Source organism: Ictidomys tridecemlineatus, chromosome 8, assembly GCF_052094955.1.
Source record: "Ictidomys tridecemlineatus isolate mIctTri1 chromosome 8, mIctTri1.hap1, whole genome shotgun sequence".
Taxonomy (NCBI): Eukaryota; Metazoa; Chordata; class Mammalia; order Rodentia; family Sciuridae; genus Ictidomys; species Ictidomys tridecemlineatus.
In genome coordinates, this window is record NC_135484.1 from 63,113,294 (window position 1) to 63,137,873 (window position 24,580).

At 33.7% G+C, this 24,580-nt stretch overlaps 1 protein-coding gene across 3 annotated transcripts in view; it reads left to right on the plus strand.

Moving 5' to 3' along the window:
• Positions 1-24,580, plus strand: part of Fbxl4 (F-box and leucine rich repeat protein 4) — a 79,140-nt gene that overhangs the window by 32,582 nt on the left and 21,978 nt on the right. For all 3 annotated transcript variants that reach the window (XM_078019585.1, XM_005335875.5, XM_040283128.2), the window contains exon 6: positions 3,752-3,965. In XM_078019585.1, coding sequence (XP_077875711.1) covers positions 3,752-3,965 — 214 coding nt within the window. The remainder of the gene's footprint in view (positions 1-3,751; positions 3,966-24,580) is intronic.

The following is a 24,580-nucleotide window of genomic DNA, read 5'->3' on the forward strand; positions in this document are numbered from 1 at the left end:
TTTTTGAATAGGTGCCAAATCACCCTGATTTTTACCTCCGTGATTGCAGGTTTTTACCTTTAAACCCTTTACTTATTCTAAGTAGTGTGTATTCATTTCTTAAAAAAAAATTCTTGGGTGCTTTCTAGAATCAAGAACTTTTTAGATGTTTTCACACACAGAATTATAATTTTGTAATATAAAGGACTTATTACCCATTCATATATTTATTTAGTTGCCTGCCTATATTTTATACAAGGTTCCTCTTTTAGATTGTCAGCTCCTAGACAGTAGAAATAATTTCTTTTCCACTCTTTCTACCATTACTGGATAGCACCATAATCAGTTAAGCAAGAAGTTTTGTTTTTAATGAGTTTATTTTGAGCCAGATATATTAAATAATGTTCTAAGTTATTTGGAATCAAAATTATTTTAAATATACTGTTTTATAGAACTGAGTGAGGTTCAACTAACAATACCTAAGATTAGGAATTAGAAGCCATGGATATTTTTATCTAATTCTCCCTTATTTCCATACTTCAGACAAGTTGTGAGGATTAGTGCCTTTTATTTTGTGATGAGTAAACTCAGATTAAATTATTCATTCATGGGATGTTAATTATTTTAGGGTGCAAGTTACCATTTAGTAAATTACTTCTCATGTACTTGTATTCTTCTGGACAAATTAATTCACCTCATAAGGATAAGCAATTTACTTTATCCTCCAGAGACTCTTTTTCTCATAGCAGGAGACGTAGTTCACATTTGTTTATCTGAACTTAGGTGTCCTCATAAAACCTTCAATTTAAAAAAAATACTTTTAAGAATTCACAATGTAGAATGAATAGCTGTAAGAATAATGAAGCTGTAGTTCTCCTTTCAAGTGACCCATGTCATAGTTGAGATGAGTAAACAATTCACCAAGACAAAAGCATACATAGAACTCTGCATTAAAATAAAATTTCCATGTGGAACATTAAGGAAAGAAATTGTTCAGTGAATTGAGCTTACTGTTGCTTCTGCCATTTTAGAATGGAGGTATCATGAAAAGGCAAGTAGAAAAGATCTTGTAAGAGATCCAGTAAGGAAAAGAGAATATAGGTATATTGACCAAATAATCTTCTCATAGTGGAGGTATACAATTTAAGAGTATTGAGAGTGAAAAAAAAACTCAGAAGACTAGTATAAATATGGTCATTGTCTTTATTTTGCTTTTACATTGTATCATTCATTAAGTCAACTTGAAAGTTGGCTTTCTGGTGATTGGATTTATAGCACTCAAAATACTTTGGAAGAGAAAGGTTCAATAATTAAAGGAAAAAGAAGGAATGTTAAGTCTACAAGACATTCTAAGTTAAATATGAAACAGAAATGCAGATCAAAGTACTTTGCCAATAAAGGAGACCATAGGAAATAAGATGCCTTAAAGCTTTTAATTCTAAGGGAATTAATAGACATATTTAACTTTTGTAATTTGTGAATAGTTTTAGAATTATCAAATAGGATATTTTTTAATTCTTCGAAATGCTATATCTGTTTTTAGATTTCTAACTTTTAAATAATAAAAAACTCCTAACTCCCTACTTGTTACCTTACTCAACGTAAGGTAAACATGTTAATTTTATCCTATTTCTTGGGTATACCTTGACTTTATTAAAGGAAAAATACTGAGTGTTTATCACCATGTTTGTTAATAGCACCTGGATCTTATGTGCTCTCCTCTCTTTCCTGAATATTGAAATGGTCCTTCCTTTCTGCCTGCTTTCCTCTCAATCTCATAACACAAAAACCATAAGGATTCTGGTAAAACACAAGGAAGTGGTGACACTCCTCTGCTCAAAACCTCTAAAGATTAGGAATTCCATTTCTCTCAAAATAAAAGCTGAAGTCTTTATAATGACATGGTACCTCATCTCTCTGATCTACTTATTTCCCCCTCACTGTGGGCCTCCTGTGTCAGCTTCCTTATTCTTCTTTGTTCTTGTCTTCAAACCAGTGTATTTGCCCTTTAAACCTTCACCTGGAATGCTCTTCTTCCAGACATCTGCTTTGCTCACCCTCTCATTGTAGCTTCTCTAATCAAACCTCCTGTTGACCTTCCCTGCATTTATTTGCTCCTTATTGCTTTTCAGCCTTTAATATATTATTTATTTTATTTGTGTCTAGTCTCCTTCTGTCACTAAAATGTAAGTAGGCTGTGTGAGAGTAGGGACTGGGCTATCTCCCCAGTGTCTAGGCTACTGTCTGGGGCACAGTGGAAACTCACTATCTGCTTGCTGAATGAATGGAAATGCTTTATGCAGATTGCAGTTTAACAAATAAACAGCACAGGTAATAATAGGAAGACCTGTTGGAGGAGATCCAGGAGAAGAATTCACAGGAGGAGCATCAGAGGTTTAAGGGAGTAGTGGGCAATTGTATGAAATGTCAGAAATAAATCACATAATACAAATACTGATAAGAGAGGGCACTGAATTTAGCAATTAAAAGGAAAGGGTAAATTTAGGGAGAGCAGAACACAGACTGCAATGGATTAAAAGTAAATGGATATTCAAGCATAATATGTATGGAAACTGGGTTATTTGCAATATTTAAAATAAAATCTGAGGCAACTGAATTCTGTTGTTTAAATATGAGCTAACCAATATTTAACTGACATTTTAATATTTGTGGGGTGCTTTGACCTTTAAAAATTGCTTTCACATATTATTTGATGATCGAAACCATGGGGCAATGTAGTGAGTGTTGTTCAAGTTTTCCTTTCACAGCTAAGGAAATGTGAGATTTGAAAGAATGTCTTTTCTCATGTCACTGCTAGAAAGTAGTAGAACAGTGTAAAAAAAAATCCCTATTTTTAACTTCTACTAAAGTATTGTTTCCTTTATTTACACAAGGATTCAATTTGGTTCAGTTTTATTTTGTATGTTCCTTTATCAGCTTCTTAAATCATTTAGGAAAAAAAAGATGTGGCATCAATTAATAGTAGTAATATTGCTGATGTGACACTGATGTACAAGATTATGTCAAGAGAACTGAACAAGAATAATTGGTTCAATTTGCTTATTTGATAAAGTTCCATACATTCAAATGCTCCTAGATTCATTTTAGTTTTAGGTTTCTAACAGAGGGTGGTTATGGACAGGACTGTTTTCTCCCCATCTGAAATGTAACTAATATAAAATCGTGACCTACTCTGATAAAGCATTTTCTGTCACCTTGGATTATTTCTGAGTAGTTTAGTTACTAAATAGTTAGAGCTACAAGAAACATATCACAACTGTGCACTTAAACAAACCTAGAAATTTTCTGAGTTGAAAGGAGGCTTTTCTGATTGTTTTGAGGTCATTTAATTGAAGATGTCATTTCATGTGCAGTGTTCCAAATATATTACCCAGTTCTGAGTATTGTTACTGGGGAAATATCTTCCAAGAGTTTAGAGTTTTTTTTTTTCCTTTTAATCTTTACCAACTCAGTTGTGCATTATAGGTAAGTAGGAGAAATATATCCTCTGCTTTTTTAATTTTCCACTTAGCATTAGCTGACTTTTTACATGATGTGAATCCATTTTGTCTTCTCAGGTTGATTTATTTTAACCTAACCATGCACATTTTAGCATGCATTGAATGAGAATTTAAGTGAAAGATGTCGTATGTTTTTCATAATATAAATTCATTTTTCTAAGCCTTTCTCCTTAGAATTAATATAAGTTCTAAGTCCTTATAAAAAATATCTTTTAATTTTATGAAATTCATGTGGAATGTTGTTTTTACAGGTTTCTGAAGGTTTGTGGATCTGAATTAGTACGCCTTGAATTATCTTGCAGCCATTTCCTTAATGAAACTTGCTTGGAGGTTATTTCTGAGATGTGTCCAGATCTACAAGATTTAAATCTCTCATCCTGTGATAAATTACCACCTCAAGCATTCAACCACATTGCCAAGTTATGCAGCCTTAAACGACTTGTTCTCTATCGAACAAAAGTAGAGGTAAGAATAACTCATTTATCTTTCCTTGTGCAATAACCAACTGAATATTTGTTTTTCTTTATTTGTTCATATTATTATGATTGATTTTTTAATAAAGGTTAGTATGCTATATGATTACTCTAAAATCATTAGAGCTATTTCAGTCATTTCAGTGTTAGAGTCTGTTATGTTTCTAAATTGTAAAGAAATGTTCTTTTTCTGTTAACTCTTAAAATGTTTATGGTGCTGTGCTCTTTGTGTTCCCAGATAACGAAATAAGCAGTGGGCTAAGGTACACTGAAATATTGGCAGGGAATGAATTAGAGAAAATGGTGGCAGGATAGTGTTTAAGAGAACATCTATCAGAGGGGAGGAAGCAAAGAGGAATTTATCCAGTTCCAGACTTAAGGGTGTAAATTCCTGATGGCATAGTTCATGAGGCTCATTTAAAAAATAATAGATTCATGTCATATATAGTAGTCTACTACCATTTTTTATATATTATTTCTAGGACATCTTTCCAGGTTAGAACATGTACTGTCCAGTTCTTTTCATTAACTCAGTACTATAAGTCATACCATAATCTAGTTAGCATCCTCAAAATGATCAATATTGAGTTTTTCCTAGTAATTTTTCTCTTACAAAATATCTAGCAACAACATTATTCTGAACATAGTTTATGTATGCATGCTGTTATTGCTATAGGATGGAGTCCTAAAAATGGTATTGTGGATTAGAGTGTGTGTGTAGGCCCCTGTTGTAAACATACATTTTCTATTATATACTTATTTCCTATAAAACAGACATGTTAGCCTGCTTTCTAGTCCTCAAATGTTATTACATGTTCCAAGAATTTTGTTAGATTATCAAATATTTTAATGTTTTTCTAGCTCATTAAATATTTCTATAAAGATGGCTTCTTGGACCTGATAAATGCAGGCTCCCTTATTATCTGTTCCTATAATATAATCTGGTTTTATTTCCCTATCACTCTCTGAAATGATATTTGTTTTCTTGCTTATATTTTTCCTCATGGTAAGGATACATAACGATAGATACCACATCTATTTTTTTATGCTATGTTTTTAGCATCTAAAATAGGATTTGGTAAAGACTGGCCAAAAATATTTGTTAAGGAAAAGAATAAAGATAATCAAATTACTTTTCCAAATGACATATCAATGACTTTCCCACTCTCACTCAGTATTTCAGTTTCTTTTTTTAAATATTTTTTTGTTGTCACTGGACCTTTATTTTTTAATTTATTATTTATATGTGGTACTCACAATCGAACCCAGTGCCTCACACATGCTAGGCAAGCGCTGTACCACTGAGCCACCACCCCAACCCCAGTATTTCAGTTTCTAGGTATCTAAAATGGTAATATTAAAAATATAGATCTTGCCGGGTGCAGTGGCACACGCCTGTAATCCCAGAGGCTGGGAGATTGAGGCAGGAGGATCACGAGTTCAAAGCCAGCCTCAGCAAAAGCAGGGAGGTAAGCAACTCAGTGAGACCCTGTCTCTAAATTAAATACAAAATAGGGATAGGGATGTGCCTCAGTGGTTGAGTGCCTCTGAGTTCGATCCCCATTTATCCACCCCCACAAATACAGATCTCATTTAATCACTAATCACTATGTACATGTACATGTACTTAGGTAGTACCTGGAACATAGTAAGTTCAATATATACTAATAAAGGTAATAGTAGTACTATTATCGTGGCAGCTTTGTAGTATGTTTTACTATCTATAGGAGAAGATTGTTTTCATTGTTATTTTCAAACATTTTTTGTGGGGGAAGTGTCCTTATTTTTTTGGATGTATCTTTCAGCAAAGATTTTATTAGAAGTGTACTCATTATATTTCATTTTGCTTTCTAATAAGATTTCCCATCTGTTCATGTAGGTCTTGTTTTATATCTAACAACATGTTGTAGTTGTCTTCACTTAGATCCTAAATCTTTCTGGTTAAATTTGTTCATTGCATGTTAAATTTTCAGGTGCTATTTTTCCTTTTATTTAACTTTAACTGGTTATTGTTAGTCTGAAGGATAATTTGTTTTTCTAAAAAAAAAATCTTTTATCTGTTTACCTAAGTGAATACATATAATTATTCTAATAATTTTTTTACTTATGTCTTTCGACTTTCTAATGCATGTATATAATCTGGAAATTAATATGCTTTTTATTTCTTTTCCAATGTTTGAAGTGTTACATCTAATAGGTAGAACTTCACAAATAATATGGAATAATAGAGTTACAGCAGTTTTGCCAGCGTTATTCTTAATGTAATGGGAATGTCTTTAATATTGTCTTTTCTTTTTTTATATTTATTCAACAAATGTTTGAGCATCTGTTAGGTACGTGGAACTGCTTTAGACACCTGGACTTCAGGAGTGAACTAGACAGTTTCTCATGTAGCTTACTATTTTTACATGTTTTTGGTGTTACTTTCTGATTAAGTAGTCTTTATCATCCTTATTTCATGAAAATATTTTATGAATATATATATATATATATATATATATATATATATTGTTTTTAAGCCTTGTTAACACTCAGTTCTTGTATTGCCAGGTTTTGTTTTGTTTTTTGGTACTGGGGATTGAACCAAGGACCTTGAGCATATGAAGCAGGCACTTTACTCCTGAATTGGACTTCCAGTCCCAATCCCGATTTTTTTTAAATTTGTAGAATGAAAGAACTAATGTCCCAAAATGCTAATTTTTTTCATATCATTAGATTTTATTATTCTAGCATAAATACTATTATTCCAGATCTTTGGGATCAGTGATAAATTAATTAATTGAGCATAATATTATATTACAAGTTAATGTGTTAGTAGATTCTTTTTTTTTCACTCCTTCCCATAGCATTTTTAATTTAATTTAATTTAATTTTATTTTTATTGATTGTTCAAAACATTACAGAGCTCTTGATAAATCATCTTTCATACATTTGACTCCATTGGGTTTTGAACTCCCATTTCTTCCCCAAATACAGATTGCAGAATCACATCTGTTGCATACTCACATTTTTACATAATGGCATATTAGTGACTGTTGTATTCTGCTACCTTTCCTATCCCCTACTATCCCCCCTCCCCTCCCCTCCCATCTTCCCTCTCTGCCTCCTCTGCTGTTGTTCAATTCTCTCCCTTTTTCCCCCTCCCCCTTGCCCATCATAACCTCTTATACTTTTGTGTATCATTGAAGGTCTCCTACCATTTCCATATCCTTTCCCTTCTCTCTCCTTTTCTTTCCCCCCATTCGTCTTTGTTTACTGTTAGTCTTTTCCTCATGCTCTTCCTTCCTGTTCTGTTCTTAGTTGCTCTCTTTATATCAAAGAAGACATTTGGCATTTGTTTTTTAGGGCTTGGCTAGCTTCACTTAGCATAATCTGCTCTAATGTCATCCATTTCCCTGCAAATTCTATGATTTTGTCATTTCTTAGTGCTGCATAATACTCCATTGTATATAGATGCCACATTTTTTTTGTATATCAGCAACCAAAATGCTAATTTAAATATGGGTTTAGCCCATGTTTTCATTGGTCTGTGGCGAAATGATTCACAATTTGTGTGGGTATAAAATTTGTCATTTATTTTCTCTTAGGTAGAATTGTCCATTCTGAAATAATGCCATATTTGTTTTTCATTGCTACCTTTACTTTTTTTCTTCTTCTTCTTCTGGATGTATCTTTCAGCAAGGATTTTATTAGAAGTGTACTCATTATTGAACCCAGGGCCTTCTGCATGCAAAGCAAGCACTCTACCAAGTGAGCTATATCCCCAGCCTCATACCTTTACTATTTTATTGGCCTTTACACTATGTAGGCTGATATCCTCTGAGCAAAATAATACCTTATTCAATAATTTTCTGAATGTTGAACTTTAAGAATAAATAATTACTGAATGAGCCTTTAAGAAGAAAAACCAAACTTACTAGGCATCATACATTTGTGATGATTTGTGAAAATATTATCCGGTGAGATGCTTTTGAAATGTTACATATTAACATGATCTAGAGAATCATGAAATAGTATACAGTTTTCTTAATTCACCTCAAAAGACTGATAGAATATGACCCCAGTTTTTTAAAGTGTGATTTATGATGATGAGAAAAATTTCATATCTCAAGAGTAGAAATTTGTACATGTATTCTAAGTCTAGATACCATTAATTCTAGCTCCCTCAATTACTTAAATGTAGATATAAAGTCATGGTATGTATGCATTAAATAAAATTAGGTAGTACCCTATGTTACTACTTACAAATTCTTTAAAATATGGTATCTTCTATGATAACATAAAAATGAATTTCATACTGTAAATTTTTCTGATGTTGATATGTTGGAAAAAACATAAAATTGATTTTCATTGATCTAAAGTTAACTTATAATAAAATTTAAAATGATATTTTAGTAATAAAAAATGGCAAATTTAAAATTGATAAAAAATTTTTACCCAGGTTTACTATTAATGTTTCTCAAGTCTATTCACTGCTGTCTCTCTGTACTTTGCTTGCTTCTGTTATGTCATCAATCGTGGGTGGTACATCAGAGTTCCACATATAACTCACAGGGAAAAGGGAGAAAGTAATACAATCAGCTGATTTCTTTTAAAACAAGCAGAAGCCATAGTAGCACTGGTATTCATATCAATCTGTGAACACCTCCCTTGTCATATAAGCAAATACTTTGCTTCAAACCAAACCAAACAAACAAAAAACACTTCTCCCTTATATCCACATCCCTTGAATCCTCAACTTCATAACGTTGCTTAATGGGTACAAACAGTGAATGAGAAGACAAGATTTAGGAGACTTGTCTTTCTCAAAACCTTCTACATAGGCATTGGCTCTGTTTTGAAAAGAATGAGCAGCACCTGATTTCAGATGTTTCTGCTTGCTCTAAGGAAATATATAAGGAGAAAAAGAAAATACGAATTTGAACTTTCTAGGAGAGATTATTTTGTTTTTAAAGGACTGGAAATTATCCAGTGCTGCTTTTATTCATTTCTCTAAACCCTACAAAAACAAAAAAATTAGCAAAACTTTATATTACAAAATATTGACTCTAATACATTAACATTAATAGAGGTCAAGTGTATGCTATAAGATTTACGCTTCATGTGCCTATTTATATTAATAAATAGAGTACATCTATGTCATTTTGTAAGATTTAAACAATCTATATGTATAATTAATAAGATTTAGATGATTTTGTAGACCTGAGTTTTACTTCCAAAGTTTGGGGAAACTTAATATATTCTGTTTGCTGTTCTAGACATTTTGCATTATTTAATTCTTTACACCAGTCCAATGAGAATAGGTTGTATTCCCATCTCAAGATAATCAAATTAAGATCCCAAAAGGTTAATGTATTGCCAAGAGCCACAAAACAGGATTTGAATAGGTCTAGTGGCCTCAATGATATAGTTATTATTGTAAGATGATGTAAGGAAAAATAGCTATTCTAATGGCCTGGCTGCCTCCATCAAAAACAGTGATTTTTCTTTATAATTTGTTTCTTTTCTAGTCTGCAGTTGGTGAAGAAATATAATATTGCAGCTAGCATACACACATATATCTAGTGTAAAATACAGACTATTAAATTATGTCTTATGAATATCTTCTAGTCTGAAATATTTTCTATAGAAAATTTGAGTTTTTGTCTTTTATTTTTATTATTAACAAATTTGGTTTGAAGTTTAGTAGTTCTGGTAAATCACAACTATTCAAATTGCATTATAAACATTTAAGTGAAAGTTTGTAGAATCAATACATAATGAAGTACTTCAAGCAAATTGATATAGGTGTACTCTCAATTTTATGCCATAATGGAAAGCAACATTAGGATACATAACCCTCAAAAAATTTAGGCACATAGATAATGTGCTGTTGCTGGCTAAGTGTTGAATTCTTAAGTGGTTAGCAGTATCCATGCATACTGCAGGCTTGATTACTCAGTAAGACCTCGGGAGAACAAAACTGCATTATATACTGGTAGGTAGATCTGGGATTCTGATGTGGCCTGCCCCTGCATAAGTGATTATTCAGAAATTTTAGTCTTATAACATGGTAAAATATAGTTCAATTGTTTTCTTAATTTATTTCATAAGCTCTTTTTCTTTCTTCAAATGTGTTTAGAATTACAAGAAAAAAATAGCTTCATCAAATAAATAACAAATGTCTTCTTATAACATCAGCTAAAAAAATTACAGAATAAGCTATGAGCTATTTTTAGAATCAGTGGCATATATTTTTTTGAATTTCAGTAGGTACAAAGTAATAAACATATGCCTAGTAAAAAATGAAATACTAGTACATTAATGACACACAGAATAGATGGGTAGATGATAAGCCCAAAAGCATACTAGTATTTCCCTAGGTTTGTGCTTGGCTGAAAGATACCTGTGTTAGGAATCCATGGTAAAAGAAATGACCCTCAAGCTGACATGTGGGATCTGTGTGATCCCAGAATAACTAGAAATGAATTGATAGATAGGGTAATTTTTAAAAACTGAATTTGGTTGAAAAATAGGAAGATAGAAACTTAGGAAAGAAGCTATGCTTTATTTTTTCAACTATTTATGGCAAGCAAATGACTATATTTGTGTTAGGTATTACAATGATTGGAATGAGTTGAGTTCAATCCCTTTTGGTCCTTTTCTTCTCTATTCATAATATTTGTATTATATATGATAAACATTGATTGAAAACCCCACTTTAGCCTTTCATGAGGATTTTTTTTCCCACAAAAGTAGGGCTATAAAAATCAAAATCATTAAATAGACTTTTAAATACTTAAGAAAACAAGTTTTACTTCACACTTTCAGAAAATTCTTTAGAAACAAATGAGATTTTTTTCAGAGTTAAAAAAAATTACCATATACTTTCATCCAGATTCCTACACTATATGCATAACTATATTTTTGAACCATTTGAAAAATAAGTTGAAAACATAATGACCCTTTACTTCTACAGGGCGCTATAAGTATAGGCATAATTAACTCCTCTTCTATTCTTAACTACTGTAATGGGCTGAATTGTGTCTTCCCCAAATTCATATGTTAGTGTCCTAAGCCCCAGTACTTCAGAATGTGCCTGTATTTGGAGGCAGGATCTTTAAAGAGATAAGGCAAAACAAGGTTGTTGGGGTGGGTCCTATTCTAACATCACCAGTGTCTGTATCAGAAGAGGAGAGTAGAATACAAACATACACAGGCCAGACCATGTGAAGACACCAGCACAAGATGGCACCTACAAACCAAAAAAGAGGTCTTAGAAGAAAACAACTCTATTGACACCTTGGCCTCAGACTTCCTAGCCTTCAGAATTATCTAAAACAATCTGAGTTAGTTTTAGAAGTTTGAGCTTGTTTACCTTTTCTTTGTTCGTAAAAAAAAAAAAAAAAAACTGGGCTGGAGAATGTGAGGTATGACAGGTAGCTCAGTAAGAATGTCATTCTGTTGCTTAGCAGCAGACAAGAAAACCAAGAGTGTTTTTTAAAAGTTGGAGTTATAAATGGAACACCTGCATCCAGTTTTGATTGCCTCACTTCAAGAATGATAGAGCATAAATTGAAAGAATCTGAAGAAGTGAAAAAACTGATTATAGGTATTGTGGGGGACTAGTATATGACAGTAATCCACAAGCATGGTTCAGCAACTGTTTACTTGGTCTGCTAAGCTGTCGACAGTTTCAAGGATCCCTCTGCCTTCATCTTCATGAAGTATAAGATAACAAAAGTAGTTGATCTTTATTTCTGTTAGTTATCAACAATTATATTTTCTCTTTTTTTGTGCCAGTTTATTCAGCAGAGCTATATATAGGTAAAAATTCTTACCACCCTGACTGTTGATGAAAGCTCTTGGACTTTCCTAGTATATAAACTTTAATTTTTGAAAGGGAGTATGATTTGATTTGGTTCCATGAATTTCGCTTCTTGTCATGCAGATATTGTGGTCTCTTTACCACATTCTTATTTGACTTAAATAACACATTATTGTACACTTGCAGGTCTTTTAGTCAGCTTTTTTGCTGCTGTGACCAAAAGACCTGATAAGAATGATGTAGAGAAGGAAAAGGTTATTTGGGGTTCAGAGTTTCAGAGGTCTTAGTCCATAGATGGCCAACTCCATTCAGGGCCAAAGTAAGACAGGAGGACATCATGGAAGAAGAGTGGCAGAGGAAGGCTGGTTAGGACATGGTCACCAAGAAGCAGAAAGAAAGAAAGTTCTGCTCAACAAGGACAAAATATATACTCCAAAGACATATCCCCAGGGATCCACCTCTTCCATACCCTACCTGTCTACAGTTACCATCCAGTTAATCCTGTCAGAGGATTAATGTACTGATTAGGTTAAAACTCTCATAACCCAATCATTTCACCTCTAAACTTTCTTGCATTGTCTCACACATGAACTTTTGGGGGACACTTCATATCTAAACCATAATAGCAGGGATGGCCTTTCCCTTAACAGAGTCAGTGCAACTAACAGACTCCAACTATTAGGAACAAACACGAAAGGAATGTCCTCTCACTTAACAAAACTAATGTTGATGACTAAGACCAAAAGGAGAAGTTAATAGGAAGAACCTACTCTGATTACCTGTGTAGACTAATGGACATTGACATTAGCTGTTATCTAAAATGCAGCCAGTTTCAGATTAATTTAACTAAACAATACATGAAACAGAGGTTATTAGTAATTATTTCATTCTTAAGCAATCAAGATTTTTAATAAGGGCTGGGGCTGTGGCTCAAGCGGTAGCGCGCTCGCTTAGCATGCGTGTGGCCCGATTTCGATCTTCAGCACCACGTACAAAGATGTTGTGTCTGCTGAAAACTAAAAAAATAAATAAATATTAAAATTTAAAAAAAGATTTTTAATAACTTTTGAAGTTTCATTTACTATTTATTTTCTATCATATGATAAAACTAGAGTCCTTTGCATATGTGTTCAAGTAAGAATATATCTGTACTTCTCTCTCCTGATTGGCCTTGTAGAAGTTCCTACGGAATTACATGTGAGACTTTTGGTGGTGATGGTTGTGTGTGACCTTAGTGAATAGGTTGTGGTTAGTCAGTGTCACGAGGCCTGACCTGTCAGTGCACTGAGTGGAGGTCACCTCTTGGAAGAGTAGGTGACCACAGTCATGACAGGAAATCAGGTATAAAAATCTACGTGGAAAGGACATCATTATTAGAGATGGCTAATTAGCCCATTCTCTCATAATTAGCCCATTCTCTCACTGTTGGCATGTCATAAGGGCAGCTAAAGTAGAGTTATAAGACTTGCTGGTGACCATGGAATATAAACATTGAGCATTAGTTATGCGACCTAAGTCACATAAGTGCTTAATAGCATCGGCACAGAAACAGGTTGACACCTCTATCTGAATAGAAAGGAAAGAAGTGGTTTTTAAGAAGATAAAAAATCTTTGGACCAGAACACTCTCTTAACTGGGCACTGTTTAGTTGACTAGTGTCAAACAGCGTATGGCTTAGACTCTTCTTGCTTCTACAACAGCGCAACCCTTACCCCTCTGATTGAAACATTGTTTTTATATATTCAGTAAGGTTCTTGAAGAGTCCAGCTGGAGTATAAACTGATATGTCCTTTCTACTGCAAATATGTGCTATCATCCATTATGAGTTGTTGATCATTTAGTCATTTGTAAGAGAAGATGTACTCAACTATATTGTTGTAGGAGAGATCTATTACAATGATTTAAAAAAAAAGTTCTGAAACAAGGGGGCGGGGGCAAGGCATATGTATGTGAACACTTAGACTTAGATGTATTCCTATTAATACCCTGTATTATTGGAATTTGACAAATTATCCAGACCTTATCCTGAAAAGCTAAAGTTCTGAATCTGTGATTCAGGGTAGCTATAAAACACCTTGAATTGAGGTTAGAGAACTTTCCTTTGTTCTCCTCAAAGGCATGTGCAAAAAGCTTTATTAATCTATGTCATTTATGATCTTTTCTTTTAGACATTAGTAAGAGTTCTAACTTCTACCACAATTACAAATTTATGAACTTTCATTTAGTGAATATATTTTGATAAAATTCCAATTTATTGCTTGGAGATATTGCTCTTATATGTTTGAAATGTATTATGTGATTAGTGAAGTTATATATGTGATTAGTGATCATATGATGTCAATAGTCTATATTTTAGCTAACCTAAGTCTAATAAATAAACTTGTTATAGGTCCCATTGTCAATATGCTTTCTAGGAATCATGTTTTAGAGAAGAGAATAGTAATTTGGAATCCTACCTTAGGTTGGGTATATAATTAATGGTTGCATTCTTTATTGAAGATAAGTAACAATTTCTAACATTAAGCAAATAGATTATAAATAGTTATAATAATTAGAAATGTATGTTAATGTAAAATATGGAACAAAGTCTGACATACATTGATTATAAAGTACTTTTTTGGGGAAGGCAATTGCTTAAATGTTTTATTATTTAAATCTTTCTCCCTCTTTGGAACACTTTATTTTGTAGTCATTTCAAAGTGAAGAATAAAATGCTGCTCCATAATACAAGTTTTACTTGCTGTCTTAGGTAGTAGATAAGAGCTGCTTTTTTTTCCTTGTGTGTTTGTAGTTCTAGCAAATTATCTAGATGATTAATTGTTAATAATACTTTTGTTACATCTTTAGAAGACATTTTATCAAAAAGTCAATGAAAGTGTTTCCCTTCCACACAATTCAAGATATTTATTTACAGAAAAATAAGGTGAATACAAATATCTCCACTGTACTGAATATGAACTTTGCATCTCTTGAATTAAAGTGCAAGCCATAGTGGGAGCTATATTGTGGGCACAAGATATTATTTTGGCTGAGAGATGTGCTTTTATCACTTGCTTCTGCTCTTCTGCCATGAACAGGGCTCTATATTAGATTCTTTTTTTTCTTCCACATTTTTTATTGGCACATTATAATTGTATATATTGATGGGTTTGTTATTTGATATTCGAGTTGCCAGAACTTCCCCCCTCCCTCCCTGCTTCCCACCCTTTGGTCCCTTTCTTCCACTGATTTCCTTTTGATTTTTAGGAGATCTACCTTCACCTTTGTTTTCCTTTTTCCTTTCTAGCTTCCACATTTGACTATTAACCTTCTGAGTTTGACTTATTTCACTTACCAAAATGGTCTTCAGTTCCATCCCTTTTTCTACAAATTCCATAATTTCATTTTTCCTATGGCTGAGTAAAAGTCCATTGTGTATATATGACACATTTTCTTTTTCCATTTATCTGTTGATGGACACCTAAGCTGGTTCCATAGTTTGGCTGTTATGAATTCTGTTGATATTAACATGCGTGTGCATGTATCACCATAGTAGGATCACTTTAATTCTTTAGGATAAATACCGAGAGTGTTATAGCTGGATCATATGGTGGTTCCATGCCTAGTCTTTTGAGGAGCCTCCATACTGATATTCATAGTGGTTGTACTAATTTACAGTCCCACCAACAGTGTAAAAGTGTTCCTCCATAACCCCTCCAGCATTTATTATTACTGTATTCTTTTTTTAAATTAATTAAATTTATTTTAATTAGGTATATATGGCAGCAGAATGCATTTTGATTCATGGCAGCACAACTTTTCATTTTTCTGTATACAGTGTAGCATCACATTATATATGCAGTCATACATGTACCTAGGGTAATGATGTCCACCTCATTCCACCATCTTTCTATCCCGCATTCCTCCTCCCCACCCAACCCTCCCCTTTGCCCAATCAAAGTTCCTCTGTTTTCCCCATGCCCCTCCCTCACCCATTATGGATCAGCATCCACTTATCAGAGAGAACATTTGGTCTTTGGTTTTTTGGGACTTGCTTAATGTCATAATTTTATTCTCTTTTAATGTTGAGTAATATTCCATTATGTATATGTACCACAATTTCTGTACCCATTCATCAATTGAAGGGCATCTAGATTGCTTCCATAGTTTAGCTATTGTGAGTTGAGCTTCTATGAACATTGATGTGGCAGTGTTACTATATTATGCTGATTTTAAGTCCTTTGGGTATAAGGAGTGTGATAGCTGGGTGAAATGAGGGTTCCATTCCCAGTTTTCTAAGGAATCTCCATACTGCTTTCCAGAGTGTTTGCACCAATTAGTAATCCTACCAGAAATGTATGAGTGAACCTTTTCCCCCACATTTTTTGCCAACGTTTATTGTTGTCTGTATTCTTAGTAACTGCCATTCTGACTGGTTTGACATGAAATCTTAAGACTAATTTAGATTTACATTTCTCTAATTACTAGAAATGTTGAACATTTTTTCATATATTTGTTGATTGAATGTCTTCTGAGAAGTTATCTATTCAGCTCCTTAGTAGCCCATTTATAGATTGGATTGTTTGGTTTTTTTGGTGTTAAGTTCTTTGAATTTTTTTATATATTCTGGAGATTAGTGATCTATCTGACTTGCATGTGGTAAAAATTTACTCCCAAAATGTAGGCTATCTTGTCTCCTCATTGATTGTTCTTTATCTGAGAAGAAGCTTTTTACTTTGAGTCCATCCCATTTATTAATTCTTGATTTTATTTCTTGCGCTTTAGGAGTCTTGCTAAGGAAGCTGGGGCCTAAACCTATATGATGAAGATTTGGGCCTACTTTTTCCTCTATTAGGCACATAGTCTCTGTACTAATTCTTAGGTTCTTGATCCACTTTAAGCTGAGTTTTGTGTATGGCAAGAGATATGGGATTTATTTTTATTTTGCTACGTATGAATTTCTCATTCTCCCAACATTATTTGTTGAAGAGGCTATCTTTTCTCCAATATATGTTTTTGGTGCCTTTGTCTAGTATGAAAGTATTTATGTGGGTTTGTCTCTGTATCTTCTATTCTGTACCATTGTCTACATGTCTATTTTGGTGCCAATGCCATGCCATTGTTGTTACTATAGCTTTATAGTATAGTTTAACGTCTGGTATTGTGATGTTCCTGCTTCACTCTTCTTGCTAAGGATTGCTTTGGGTGTTCTGGGTCTCTTATTTTTCCAAATGAATTTCATGATTGCTTTTTCTATTTCTATAAGGAATGACGTTGGGATTTTAATTGGAATCACGTTGAATCTGTATAGCATTTTGGGTAGTATAGCCATTTTGACAATATTAATTTTGCCTATCTAAGAGCATGGGAGATCTTTCCATCTTCCAAGGTCTTTTGCAATTTATTTATTTAGTGATCTGTAGTTTTCATTGTAGAGGTGTTTCACCTCTTGTGTTAAGTTGATTCCCAAGTTTTTTTTTTCTTTTTTCTTTTTTTGAGGCTATTGTGAATGGGGGTAGTTTTCCTAATTTCTCTTTCAGAGGATTCATCACTGATATATAGAAATGCACTTGATTTATGGGTATTAATTTTATATCCTGCTACTTTGCTGAATTAATTAATTATAGAAGTTTTCTGGTGGAGTTTTTTTGGATCCTCTAAGTATAGAATCATGTCATTAGCAAATAATTAATAGTTTGAGTTCTTTTCCTATTTCTATCCCTTTAATTTCTTTTCTCTTTCTAATTGTTCTGGCTACAGTTTCAAGGACTATGTTGAATAGAAGTGGTAAAAGAGAGCATCCCTGTCTTTTTCCAGTTTTTAGAGGGAATGCTTCCAATTTTTCTCCATTTATGATATAGGCTTTGGGTTTAGCATAGATAGCTTTTACAATGTTGAGGTATATTCCTACTATCCCTAGTTTTTCTAGTGTTTTGAACATGAAAGGGTGCTGTATTTTGTCAAATACTATCTCTGCATCAATTTATATAATCATATAATTCTTATCTTTAAGTCTATTGATGTGATGAATTATATTTATAGATTTCCATATGTTGAACCTACCTTGCATCCCTGGAATGAACCCCACTTGATCATGGTGCACTATTTTTTAAATGTGTTTTCTATGTGATTTTTGTTAGAATTTTATTGAGAATTTTTGCATCAATATTCATCAGGGATATTCTGAAATTTTTCTTTTTTTGATGTGTCTCTACCTGGTTTTGGTATCAGGATGACACTAGTTTCGTAGAATAAATTTGGAAGGATTCATTCCTTTTCTATTTCATGGAATAATTTGAGAATTATTGGTGTGGATTCTTCTTTGTAAGTCTTGTAGAACTTAGTTGTGAATCCATCTGGTCCCAGGCTTTTCTTGATTGGTAGGCTTTTGCTGGCATCTTCTATTTCCTTGCTTGAAATTGATGTGTTTAAATTGTGTATGTCCTCTTGATTCAGTTTGAGTTAATCATATGCCTCTAGAAATTTGTTGGTATCTTTGAGGTTTTCTATTTTATTATTTATTTTTTAATTGCTTTTAATTTTTAAATACATGACAGTGGAATTCATCACAATTCTTATTACACACGTAGAACACGATTTTTCATATCTCTATAATATAATGTATGTTCACACCAATTTATATCTTCATACATGTACTTTGGATAATGATGTCCATCACATTCCACCATCATTGCTAACCCTCTGTCCCCTTCCTTCCCCTCCCACCCCTCTGCCTTATCTAGAGTTCATCTATTCCTCCCATGCTCCCTCTCCCTACCCCCACTATGAGTCAGTCACCTTTATCAGAGAAAACATTTGCCATTTGTTTTGGGGGATTGGCTAACTTCACTTAGTATTATCTTCTCCAACTGCATCCATTTACCTGCAAATGCCATGATTTTATTCTCTTTTATTGCGGAGTAATATTCCATTGTGTATATATGCCACATTTTTTTCTTATCCATTCATCTACTGAACGGCATTTAGGTTGGTTTCACAGTTTAGCTATTGTGAATTGTGCTGCTATAAACATTGATGTGGCTGTGTCCCTGTAGTATGCTGTTTTTAAGTCCTTTGGGTATAGACCGAAGAGAGGGGTAGCTGGGTCAAATGATGATTCTATTCCCAGTTTTCCAAGGAATCCCCATACTGCTTTCCATATCGGCTGCACCTATTTGCAGCCCCACCAGCAATGTATGAGGAGCTTTTCTATTTTAATGGAGTATAAATTTTCAAAATTATTTCTAATTGTCTTCTGTATTTCAATAGTGTCTGCTGTGATATTTCCTTTTTTCATCACAAATTTTAGTAATTTGAGTTTTCTCTTTCCTCTTTTCATTGCAGTGGCTAAGGGTTTGTCGATTTTATTTGTTTATTCAAAGAATTAGCTTTTTGTTTTGTCTTTTTTGAATTTTTTTTTTAGTTTCAATTTCATTAATTTCTGCCCTGATTTTAATTATTTCCTGTCTTCAACTACTTTTGGTGTTGGTTTGTTCTTCTTTTTCTGGGGCTTTGACTTTTCTTCTTTTAATGAATGAACTCCATGCAATGAACTGTCCTCTTAGCACTGACTTCATAAGTGTCTGAGAAATTTTGATAAGTTATATTTGTGTTCTCATTTACCGCTAAGAATTTTTTTTTATCTCCTTTCTGATGTCTTCTATTATCCATGTGTCATTCAATAGCATGTTGTTTAGTCTCCAGGTATTAGAGTAGCTTTTCTTTTAAATTTTATCATTGATTTCTAATTTCATTCCATTATGGTCTGGTAGAATGCATGGTAGTAGCTCTATTTTTTTGTATTTGCTAATAATACTTGCTTTTTAGCATAACATATGATCTATTTTGGAGAAGGATCCATGTGCCACTGAGAAGAAAGTGTATTCACTTGTTTATGGATGGAATATTATTTTATATATATATATATATATATATATATATATATATATATATATTTGTGAAGTCCAAATTATTGATTGTATCATTGAGTTCTGTAGATCCTTTGTTTAGTTTGTGTTTGGAAGATCTATCCAGTGGTGAGAGAGGTGTATTAAAGTCACCCAGTATTATTGTGTTGTGGTCCATTTGGTTCTTGTATTTGAGAAGGGTTTGTTTGACATGCATAGATTGCTTGGGACATAGATAGTTATGATTGTTACATCTTGTTGATGTATGAATCTCTTAAGCAGTATGAAATGTCCTTCTTTATCCCTTTTCACTAGCTTTGGTTTGAAGTCCACTTTATCTGATACGAGGATAGAAACCCCTGCTTGTTTATGTGGCCCATGTGGGTGGTACGTTTTTTTCCCACCCTTTCACCTTCTGTCTGTGGATATGTTTTCCTGTGAGATGAGTCTCTTGAAGGCAACATATTGTTGGGTCTTTTTTTTTTTCCTTATTCCAGTTTGTCAGTCTATGTCTTTTAATTGGATTTAGGCCATTCACTTTTAGGGTTATTATTGAAAAATGATTTGTATTCCCAGACATTTTGGTTTATTTTTGGTTATTAACTTGACTTGGTTTCTCCTTTGATTGGCCTTTTCTTTAGTGTAGTTCTTCCCTTTGCTGATTTTCATTGTTGTTTTTCATTTCCTTCTCCTGGAATATTTTGCTTAGGATACTCTGTAGTGCACACTTTCTCACTGTAAATTCTAAGTTTTGTTTATCATGAAATGTTTTATTTCATCATCAAATCTGAAGCTTAATTTTGGTGGATATAAGATTCTTGGTTAGCGTCCATTTTCTTTCAGAGTTTGGTATATGTTGTTCTAGGATCTCCTGGCTTCGAGAGTCTGGGCTGAGAAATCTGCTGAGATACGAATTGGTCTCCCCCTATATGTGATCTGATTCCTCTCTCTTGCAGCCTTTAAGATTCTATCCTTATTCTAAAAGCTAGGTATTTTCATTATAATGTACCTTGGGTAGATCTTTTGTAATTTTGTACATTTGGTGTCCTTTAAGCCTCTTGTGTTTGATTTTTTAATTCATTCTTCGTATTTGGGAAATTTTCTGATATTATCTCATTGAAAAGATTGTGCATTCCATTGGTTTCAATCTCTGTGCCTTCCTCTATTCCAATATCTCTTAGATGTGGTCTTTCGATGCTATCCCATAAATTCTTGGATATTCTTACCATCTTTACTATGTTGTCAACTTTATTGTCCAGATTGTATACTTTGTCTTCATTATCTGACATTGTCTTCCAAGTGATCTATTCTGTTGGTATTTATTGTTTCCTTCATTTCAAGGATTTCTGATTTTTTTTTCTCAGAATCATTCTTTTTTGAAGTAATCTTTTGCTACTTGCATTTGTTCCCTTATCTTTTAGTTTGTGTGATCAATATATGCCTGTATTTGCTCCCTTCTCTCTTTGTTGGTGTGATCAATGGTTGCCTATATTTGCTCTCTCATTTCTTTATTGGAATTATAAATTTTTACCTGTATTTGCTCATTTAGGTCATTCTTTAATTCATAAATCATTCTAATTATGTGTATTCTTAACATCTTCTCAGATATTTCATCAACTGCACTGTCCATGAATTCTGTTATTGTAGTGTCCTGGTTTGTTTGGGGTACTTTCTTCCTTTGTTTTTTCACGTTGTCTATGTGTCTTCCTTCCTTGCAGTACTGATCTGAGACATTACAGTTTCTACCCTATGATCTTGTAGTATCGATGCAGATTATCTGTAACTCACCTGGGTGTTGGGCTTCCAGACCCTGCTGGTGTCCCACAATGGAGGCTATTGTAACTAAAGGTGGTGACGGCAATAGCAGAGGAAACTAGAGATAGCAGTGGGAGTGTCCCAGGATGGATGTAACCTCTTTAAGAGATGAGGCTGAAAGGGTGGGCCTTACCCTGGCTTTGGGATGACTGTTCCAAGATGCAGCTGCTTCTAGGCTCTGTCTGTTGTTTCAAGGTGGAGGGTATTGTGTGGGAGGGCTATGGCGGTGGCTACAGTGTCCCAAAATGAAGGTGGGTTAGGCCTGGGCTCCCAGGTGGTTGGGGGGCAGACCTGGACCTACCCTGGGCCTGGGCCCCTACATGGGTGGCAGGGGAGGTCCTGGGCTGGGGCCTGGGCTCCAGAGTGGGTCTGCATGTCAGTGGGGGCAGTCCTGGTCTGAGACCTAAGCTTCGGCATGGGTCTGCTGGTCGTTGGGGCGGACCTGGGCCTGACCTTGGCCTGAGCTTCCTCACAGTGGCAGGAGTGGTCCTGGGCTGGGGCCTGGGCTGGGGCCTGGGCTAAGGTGTCTGTTTGTATTCTTGATGTCTGCCATTCTGACTGGTGAGAGATGAAATCTCTGTGTAGTTTTGATTTGTATTTCCCTCGTTGCTAATGATATTGGACATTTTTTTCATGTATTTGTCAACCATTTGTATTTCTTTTTCTTTTGAGAAGTGTCTGTTTAGTTCATTTGTCTATTTATTAATTGGGTTATTTTCTTTTATAGTGTAAAGGTTTTTGAGCTCTTTATATATTCTAGATATTAATCCTCTGTCAGAAAAATAGCTAGCAAAGATTTTCTCCAATTCTGTGGGTCCTCTCCTCACAGTCCTAATTGTTTTCTTTGCTGTGTAGAAAAATTTGTTGTGTCCCATTTATTAATGCTTGGTACTATTTGAACTTTAGGGGTCCTATTGAGAAAGTCATTTTCTGTGACTAAAACCTGGAATGTTGACCCTACATTGTCTTCTAGGAGTTCAGAGTTTCTGGTCTCATTACAAGGTCTTTGATCCATTTAGAGTTGATTTTTGTGCAGGAAAAAAGATAGGAGCCTAGTTTAATTCTTCTACATATGGATAACCAGTTGTCCCAGCACTGTTTGTTTAAAAGGTTGTCTTTACTTCAGTGTATGTTTTGGTACCTTTGTCAAGGATCAGATGACTATAAGTATGTGTGTTTTTCTCTGTGTCTTCTGTTCTGTACTATTGGTCTATTGTCTGTTTTTATGCCAGTACCATGCAGTTTTTGTTACTATAGCTCTGTAGTGTAATTTGAAGTCAGGTAGTGTGATGCCTCCAGAGTTTTGTTTTTTTGTTTTTGTTTTTTGGCTTAAAATTGTCTTGGCTGCTCTGGCTTTTTACTTTTCCACATGAATTTTAGGAGAGTCTTTTCTAGTTCTATGAAGAATGTCACTGGTATTTTGATGGGGATAACATTGAATCTGCATATTGCTTTTGTAGTACGGCCATTTAAACAATAGTAATTCTGCCTATCCATGAACACTACAGGTTCTTCCATCTTCTGAGATCTACTTCAAGTTCTTTCTTCAGTGTTCTATAGTTTTCATTGTAGAAGATCTTTTACCTCCTTGATTTATTCTTAGAGTTTTTTTTTTTTTTGAGATTATTGTGAATGGAATTATTTTCCTGATTTCTTTTTCAGTAGGTTCATTGTTGGTGAACCTACTATAGGAAAGCTATTGTTTTTTTAATGTTGATTTTATAACTTTCTACTTTGCCAGATTTGCTTATTAACTTTAGCAGTCTTTTGGTGGAATTTTTTGTATCTTCTAGATATAGGATCATATCATCTGCAAACAGTGATAATTTGACTTTTTTTTTCCTATTTTTCTCTTGTGGTGTTTTTGTTGTTGTTGTTGTTGTTGTTGTTGTTGTTGTTGTTTTGGTGGTACTGAGGATTGAACCCAGGCCTTGTGCAAGTGAGGCAAGTATTATACCAACTGAGCTATATCCCCAGCCCCTCTTTTTCCCCTATTTTTATCACTTTTATTTTCTTCTCTTGTCTAATTGCTGTGGCTAGAATTTCTAGCACTATATTAAATAGGAGTGGTGAGATTGGACATCCTTCTCTTGTCCCAGATTTTAAAGGAAATGTGTTCAGTTTTTCCCCATTTAGTATTAGGTTGATTTGGGGGGTTTTATATGTAGCATTTGTGATGTTGTGGTAAATTCCTTCTGTCCCTAGTTTCTTCAGTGTTTTTATCATGAATGAATGCTTGATTTTGTCAAAGACATTCTCTGTATCTATTGAGATTACTAAGTGATTCTGTTTATGTGATGAATCATTTATTGATTTGTATATATTAAACAATCCTTGCATCTCTGGAATAAAACCAACTTGATTGTGGTGTACGATCTTCTTAATATGTTGTTAAACACAATTTGCTGATATTTTATTAAGTATTTTTATGTCTGAGTTCATCAGGGATAATTGTCTATAATTTTCCTTCCTTGATGTGTCCTTATCTGGTTTGGGCTTTATGGAATGAATTTGGGTATGTTCTATTCCTTTCTGTTTCATGGAATAATTTGAGAGTACTGGTATTAGTTCTAAAGAAGGTTTGGTAAATTTCTGCTGAGAATCCATCTGGTCCTAGGTTTTTCTTTGTTAAAAGGCTTTTTTATTACTGTTTGTATCTCATTACAAGTTATTGGTCTGTTTAGTTTTTCTATGTCCTTTTGATTTAGTTTTGGTAGATCATATTTGTCTAGAGATGGTTTTCCAATTTATTGGAGAATAAGTTTTCAAAATAGTCCCTAAAGATCTGCTGAATTTCTGAGATGTCTGTGGTGATTTGTCCCTTTTCATCTCTAATTTTATTAATTTTTTTTCCTTTTCCTTTTGGTTAATTTGTCTAAGGTCTTATCACTGTTGATTATCTTTTCAAAGAACCAGCTCTTTGTTTCATCAATCCTTTGTATTTTTTGTTTTATTTTCAAATTCATTGATTTTGGCTCTGATCCTAATTACTTTCTTCCTCCTACTAGTTTTGGTATTGGTTTGTTTTTCTTTCTCATCTCTTTTTTAGATGTATCATTAGGTTGCTTATTTGGAATCTAATTTTCATATGTAGGCACT